This window comes from Engraulis encrasicolus, chromosome 9 (assembly GCF_034702125.1).
Source record: "Engraulis encrasicolus isolate BLACKSEA-1 chromosome 9, IST_EnEncr_1.0, whole genome shotgun sequence".
NCBI classification, from domain to species: domain Eukaryota; kingdom Metazoa; phylum Chordata; class Actinopteri; order Clupeiformes; family Engraulidae; genus Engraulis; species Engraulis encrasicolus.
The window spans coordinates 44,890,261-44,897,760 of NC_085865.1; the positions used below are offsets into that span (position 1 = coordinate 44,890,261).

The following is a 7,500-nucleotide window of genomic DNA, read 5'->3' on the forward strand; positions in this document are numbered from 1 at the left end:
CCTGCCAAAAATAAAATGGATGAATGCCTCCCAATGACAACTAAGCACCAACCCCTCTCAGTTGTATCTTTCTCAACACCCCCCACCTCCCCTGGGGCTCCACAATGCCCCCTGGGGGCTGTAGAGCCCATGTTGAGATACACTAAAATATAGAAATCAGCCTGGTTTCAGAGAGAGGTTTTAGAGAGAGGTGTCCACTAAATAAAGAGACATATGCATAGACGCTCAGAAGTTTTAATATAATGTTATATTGACTTCATCTCATCTCTTCTTGCAGTCAGACTCTATGGAGCACTCTTCTGACTATAGCTTTAATTTTTCCTTCAGCCTTTTCTACCTTCCTCTCTTACACTTCTCTACCCCCCTCTACTCTACACCCATCTCTGTTTAAAGCATGTCTAGCCATTGCTTCATTTTTGATTATTGCCACAGTACTTGACTTAGTCCATCAGACGGATGTCTCTAATAAGACTTTTTTTGCAACCTCATTTTTTGGAATTTCTGCTAATAAGAATCTTAAATGGCCCCTGTTATACATTAGCTGTTACCTGAATGGCAATGACCAATTCGTAATGTATTAAAGGCCCTGTGTACTGTCATAGAGGAACACTATGGCAGTAATACCAGAGAGGAAAGAAGAAGAGAGCGGAAACAGCTGCCTCTATGGCGTCACCGCGCCGCCATTTTGATTTTGTTAGATATGGACGTTCCATGTAAATAACACAATGTTCAGACTCATACATGAGTGAGGAATGAAACCGTGTGTTGTTTTCTCTGTCGACCACATTTTCATCAAATTCACTTATTTCGCATTGTATTCATTTGATACGGGATTAATAGTTGATTTCTACGTTTTATTAAAAAAAAAACCCGTGATGACTGGAAACGGCAACTCTACAAAAAAGTTCCTTTTTGGGAACTTCTAGACGCAACGCTGACTCTTCCTGAAAAGGCAAGTGGCTTAATGTTTTTGTATTGCATAAATATGACAAGTAACTATCCACTTAGCAGTAAGTTCGTCATTATCTTTATATTCGTCATCAAATGGATTTAATATTATGGTTGTATTCATGGATCTTTCTGGACAGTGGGTGATGTGTGTCGGCCGTTAACGTTAGCATATCTCCATGGACAGCTAAGTGTCTATGATGTTAAATTATTAGGCCTATGTTGAGTATAACTATTTTATTCGTAAGTATAAAATGGAAGTTAACACATCTCCTCCCAGTCGTTGTTTGGAATTTTAGCCTTAGTCTCCCGGCCAGTTTCATAAATTTTCATCAGCCAGCGAACATTTTGTCCGATGGGCATGTGTAATTTCTAGAAGTGCTAGTTCTTCAGAAAAAGGATACGTGCCTAAGTACACTAAACCAACGTTAGTTCTGCTGCTGTGTTGTTCCGGTTTTTATTCCAAACTTCCATTTTCACTCCTAATGTTCACCCTGACGTGAACAGGAAATGTGCATGATATCATTTGACTGTTGTAGGCCCCTAGAGTACTTCTAGGTGTTTTCATGACCGATGTCAGTTAACTTTTTGGGAGCCAACGCATGTGAGGCGAAACGTGTTTTTTACCTGACTTGGGAGTCAAATGTTTTGAATGTCTACTATACATTGATTAAGGCATTTTCACGCACGAGCAGGAAACAATGATACATTACTAATACTTAATTCAAGTCAGTGGCAGGAAATGATAAACCATAACCAGCAACGCATTAATTACAGCAATGCATTACTTTTTCTGCAACTCAGAGAATACCTTAAGTTTGGCAGTTTTTTAGCAACTCAGTCAACATTGCATGTAAGCTTAACACAATAATGCATATTTTTTCTTTTTTGTGTCACTCCTCACCACATATGGCAGATTTAGTGTGAAGAGCCACCTGTACAAGATTCCTGGGACAGCAGAACATGCACCTCACGCACTACCCTGGCACCCTGGCTGAACAACCCGCAGCACATCATCTCCAGCTGAGAGGGGGACTCATACATTCATTTGAAATCAGCTCTACTGAGGTGAAATGATCAAGAGTCAAAAGCATGCTGAAGAGATAAACTTGATGATGGCTATGTTTATTTAATTAGCATTGTTTATATAGATTACACATTCCTTGTAAAAAAAAAAATAATTAAAAAATTAGTTGTCGGAGCAAGATAACATGCACTGCTCCACCTCGTCTACCTCAAACAAATGGGACAATTGCAGCAATAGGTGTATTTCCTCCGGTTCGCAATTTGTATTTCTCCCAAATGTCATTAGATAGTCTAGCACGGCCTGCCTGTAGTCTAATCGGAATTGCTGAGGGTCTGGATTGTCCCTGTGCCCGCCCTTCGCTCTGATCACCCCAAAGAAGTGTTCCAGGCAGTCCTGGTTGAGGTGCCTCGTAAATAGAAACTGAAATCCTTTCTCTGTGAATGCAAATGACAAACAGTACATTGGCCAACAGCAGAAAACATGCAGTGGTGGACAAAGCTCATTAGCATTAGCAAAGCTCAATTTGAATAATTATGCCTTATTGCTGCTACCTTTCAATTCAGCCCAGATTTCCTTGATTGCTCTTAGGTTATGCCTCCAACCATTTAGGCAATTCAAGCTGTTGCCACTGGCACATCTGACAGATGCCAGCCAGTTAATACTCTCATTGATAAAATCAATATGTGTCTCTCTGAAGGCATCCTTTTGTGGTGTGCTGCTGGACAATGTGCTACTGTTAAAGCAGTCAAACATCTGGTTAAAGTGGGCTACAAAATCTGCCGTCGTTTTTGCCCCCTCTCTTAGCTTCCCCATGTCTGCCATGGTGAGCAGTGCAGCCGCAACAGAATGACTAAGAACCTGTAATAAAAAAATAAAAAAAATCCCATTTTCAGGACCATAGATAAAGATTGTAAATTGAATGTTATACGCCTGCATGACAGTTTTCACTTGTGGCTTACCTGAGTGGCGAGAGGCACACTCATTGTTGAAAAGGCAGTGAGGGACAGATGCCGTTGGGTTAACTTGGGTGCCATTCGGTGTTGTCTTTGTGAATCAATTTTAAACATTTCAGTGATGTCTCCCCATTCTGCCAATTTGTCCCCTATGTAAAATCCATATTTTCGCAAATTGTTTCTGATGTTTTTCATTAAATGGGGGGGGTCGAATAAAAAATGAATCTTCTGGCTTTTGACAAAGAAGTACGGTTTTTCTTCTGTTATACCCAGGTTTCTACAGGCTGCCAGGTTGTTGCTGCCTTGGTCCATTACCAGCACCATGGGAGTGAAGCCAGTGTCAAGCACCTTTTCCACCGCCTCCATGATTTTGGTTTTTAAGACCCCATGCTTCATGGTCCCAGATGACAAGAAGTACCCTATGGGTTGTTTCCATTTCCCAGTTAGACTACGGATCATGAAAACCCCTGCATGGTTGGCTGGTCTTCCCCCTTCGTCATACCCTTCTACTTCATCTTTCGAGATGTTATAATTTAGGCTACATTTCAATGTAATTTCATCAAATGTGATGGCAACGTGCCTATCTCGCTCTTCCATATGCTGCACTTGATGTTTAAGTGCATACAGCACAGGTTCATGCCATCCCGGCCCGATGTCTACTCTCTGCAAGATATTTGAAAGGGTCCTGGCTGTAGGGAGCTTGAAAATTCTCCTCATGGTTCGGTAGGCTTTTGGCCCTGTACCCTTAACCTGTAACGCCCAACTTTTCATGAAGTTGCTCCACCGAATGGCCCTTGGTTTTTTTTTGGCATTATCAATTTGCTCGTTGACAAATTGTGCGGCTTGTTTTGGCAATACTTTGGAAATTTCCCTCTTTAATGTTTGTTTGCTGATAGATGGTGTCTTTTTCTTTAGCCTTGACAGCTTTGATTTGTAGCAGCCAATTTTTCTTTTCAGTTTTTCCACTGTGTTGTCATTGCTGACACTGGCCAGTACATCAGTGCCTAAAAAGAAATGTGACAACTGTAACAACAGACTTATGCACAGACTACTACCTATGCAGTGTTCAACACTCAGAATGTATCTGTTACCACCATTTGCCATTAAATCACTTACTATCCAGGATCTCTGAGTCTGTTGTCTCAATTTCAAGTGCGACCCGTTTTCGGGGTGGTGGACGAACTGTGTCTTGAGATTTAGGGGGGTTGGGACAGTCTACTAGCCAGGGTACGGCCATTGGCAGTAGGCCAGATTTCCTGCAGAATGCAAAGTATTGTAATGTTTATATTTCTACAAACACACTGTAAGCCCAGTTATGAATTGTCTGAGTAAAAAATGTTGAAGGTGTAATCAAAACGAGGTCATCAAACAATGACAATAGTTCAATGCACAGTCAACATCAATGAAAGGCAAGGGGTCTGACAATGTAAATAAGCTTACAGTTCTGGAAGGATCTCAACTGTTGCAACAGAATGAGTCCATGAAAGTCCAAAAGATGGAGGCATACACAGTGATATAAAATACAGAGTGCAGCAATATACAAATTGTTGAGTGCATGGCAAAGTTCTTAAAGGTTGAGGGGGATGGCCTCTTGTTAGTGGACTGGAATGGCCTTTGGTGAACAGGGGGCATGGCTAGACGGTGAATGACTGCAGCATCCTGGAAGGAACATAAATACAAGCCATGATTCTCCATGTCATACAGTGTGTGTAACCTGTTGCGGATCCTGACGACGCTCTCTGCTTGTGAGGAGCAAAAGCCTTATGCTTGATTCAAGCCAGCAATGGTAGAGGAGGAGCACTCAATGTGTGGCTCTCTAAATATGTAATTAGTTGTATTTTTTTTGTAAAGCAACCCAACATTTTAAATTATTTTTTGTGAATATGTGTGTTTTGAATTTGCAACATTACCACAAGTAATCAGGCTAAACATCTGGGTTTACAGTATGTTGAAAACTTATAGAGTATCAAGTGTCATTTTCAGAATATGAAATGGCAATGTCTCTACCTGTCCAATGGGTTCACAAATTGTGAAATGGCGAAATGGTCACTGCATACTTTCCTATGCTTCATTTCATCGGTCTGTAAACCACATAGGTCCTCCCGCCTGATGTTATTAATCCATTCTGCACACCTGCAGAAAATAACAGTAGTGTGTTTTAATATCACAGATATCCTTGGTTAACATTTGCGCTGGTTCATGTTTTCTATTTTGCCACTAGGGGGAGATACAACACAAATTATAGGGGTCTGGCTTTTTTGTTGAAATTGAGTTTCCGTCAGAGGAAAGTCTATGTGAGTTTCTCCACTTCAATAGGACAAGGACTGGATACTTTGCCGTGGATATGTTTAGTCTGGCGATTTTAAAGTTAATTGAGTTAAATTTTGAAAGGAAAATGTTAGATGCATATGTGGGCATCATCATAACACGAATAAACAAAGCCCACTGCACAGTTGTCAGATCATTTCAGCGCCTCGATTCATCATGCAGTGGGTTGTTGCGCTAGCAGGCTATCCAACTTTGTTTTACGGCGACATAACGGTGGCATCATCTGCCTACCCAAACACATCCTTTTAAGGTAAGACAATTAGTTAATATAGCACTTGATGTGGCACGTCGTTGGCGTATTATATACGAGCAAAATAATAGTTTCTAGGTGACGTATGCTATGCTAAAACTGTGGTGGGAGGTGCTGGACATTGAAAACAGCCTTCCTTGCAGATCATCGACAGTATGCATTTCTAAATCAGAAGTGAAAAAAGGTACTCGGTAGGCCTAGAAAATTAAATGTTGTGCTCGCATTAGAAGTTAAGCACACAAAGTTATGTCTTTTGACACACAATGTTCTCATCATGTTGCTCAAATATCATTGTGCCCATCTGACATCTGCACATCAGGCTTAGGCTATCAAAACGAAACTATACCTTTTTTTTTTCTTTGGGAAATGAATGAAATGCCACCTCCTTGTTCCTTCCTGTGGACTTGTAACACCCTACAGCAGCACATTGTGTGCCTATATATTTTGGTGTATTTGGGGCATTTGGGTCCTTTGCGTAATTGTGATCGGTGTTAGCCATGTTTTTGACTGATGCTGAATGAATGAACCGTTGGCGACGCGTCCTTGACTACCAAAATCAAAATGGCGGACGGCGTCGGTGAGGTAACAATACAGGCCAATAGAACTTTCCCCTCTCTTCTTCTTTCCTCTCTGGTAATACTATTGTAGTAAAGGTTTTTGGTAACAATTTATTTTATGGATACATCTATTAGCACTAATATATACAGTATGCCTGTACAAGTAACTTGTAAGGCATGAACAAAGCAAAATCAAAAATTAGTTTGGCATGTATTCGCAAATGTCTTGTTCATGCACAATAAGGGATGTATTACCAATTTAACCTTAGTAAGGACCTAGTAGGCCTTAGCGTTTGCTTAGTACATGCCTTACAAGTTACTTATGCAGGCATTAACATTGTATGTATTAGCACATGTATCCCTAAAATAAAGTGTTACCAGGTTTTTCAGTGACTATTACAGCGTTCCACTGGTGGAAACGACGTGCATTTCTATTGAATCTCTTCCTCAGACTTCTTCACTGTATTATGGCGTCTCTTTATCAAGTCAATCTGATTGATTAGCATTAGAAAACATGGTTGCTATTCATCTGTCTGCGTGTGTGTGTGTGTGTGCTGTTTTACGCTTCAACAGGCCTCTCTCCAATAACCTGTTATTACAGCTGAACGCTAAGTTAGCCAGACCCTAACGTGTACGCACCTCAGGGAATGAAGCTTTTTTATTGCATGCTAACCAATAGATAATAAAACATTATTATTGCGCTAAATCCCAGAGTCATACTTGTAATGTGCAGCACAAATATTTATCCAAGTTATGATCAAGGGGGGCATCGTTCCAGCCAAAACTGTGCATTGCTTGCTTGCAAGGCCGTCGTAATTCTCACGCACTACAGAAAACTCTGTCTCTCTCTCTCTCTCTTGCACAGACACAAACACACACCCACATACACATTAACTCGTGTATAAACACACACATTTGTGCACACAACCCCAGCACTATGCACATGTGTGACACACACACGCACACACACACTCGCACGCACGCACACACACACACAGTCGCTTGCACATAACGGATGTGGGTGGTGACATTAAGTGCAATTTACATGCCATCACATTAAAAATCAGTGTGTATAAAACTGGCTGAACGCTGTCAGGGGGCGTATGGAGCACATGCTTGTGGTCAGAGAGACCTCAGACTGCAAAGGGTCACCCAGTTGAACCCTCCCTCTCTCCCTCTCTCTCTCTCTCTCTCTCTCTCTCTCTCTCTCTCTCTCTCTCTCTCTCAATCTCTCACACACACACATGTAGAGACACACACACACACACACACACACACACACACACACACACACACACACACACACACACACACACACACACACACACACACACACACACACACACACACACACACACACACACACATTCGAAATTGTTAGTGGTCTAGAAGCCTACCATTTCACTATGTTACGTGTCATTGGGCCATTTTGATATG

General features: G+C 41.3%; 2 protein-coding genes and 1 long non-coding RNA gene across 4 annotated transcripts in view; 1 reads left to right on the plus strand and 2 right to left on the minus strand.

Annotated features, from left to right (window-relative positions):
- Nucleotides 1-7,500, minus strand: part of col15a1a (collagen, type XV, alpha 1a) — a 157,434-nt gene that overhangs the window by 61,733 nt on the left and 88,201 nt on the right. The gene's annotated exons all lie outside the window — the stretch shown is intronic.
- LOC134455878 (uncharacterized) lies at nucleotides 959-4,053 on the plus strand. Its single transcript, XR_010036184.1, has 2 exons — nucleotides 959-2,016; nucleotides 3,202-4,053. It is a non-coding gene; the product is annotated as an uncharacterized LOC134455878 (long non-coding RNA).
- Nucleotides 2,183-5,484, minus strand: LOC134455877 (uncharacterized). 2 transcript variants are annotated; one of them, XM_063207224.1, is made up of 4 exons: nucleotides 4,936-5,484; nucleotides 4,045-4,184; nucleotides 2,935-3,932; nucleotides 2,183-2,409 (listed from the first exon to the last, which is right to left on the minus strand). In XM_063207224.1, the coding sequence occupies exons 1-4, from the start codon at nucleotides 4,998-5,000 to the stop codon at nucleotides 2,341-2,343; spliced, it is 1,272 nt and encodes a 423-aa protein (XP_063063294.1). In that variant the 5' UTR covers nucleotides 5,001-5,484; the 3' UTR covers nucleotides 2,183-2,340. The 2 variants fall into 2 exon arrangements, with proteins under 2 accessions (XP_063063294.1, XP_063063293.1); XM_063207223.1 differs by having other exon boundaries at nucleotides 2,183-2,833.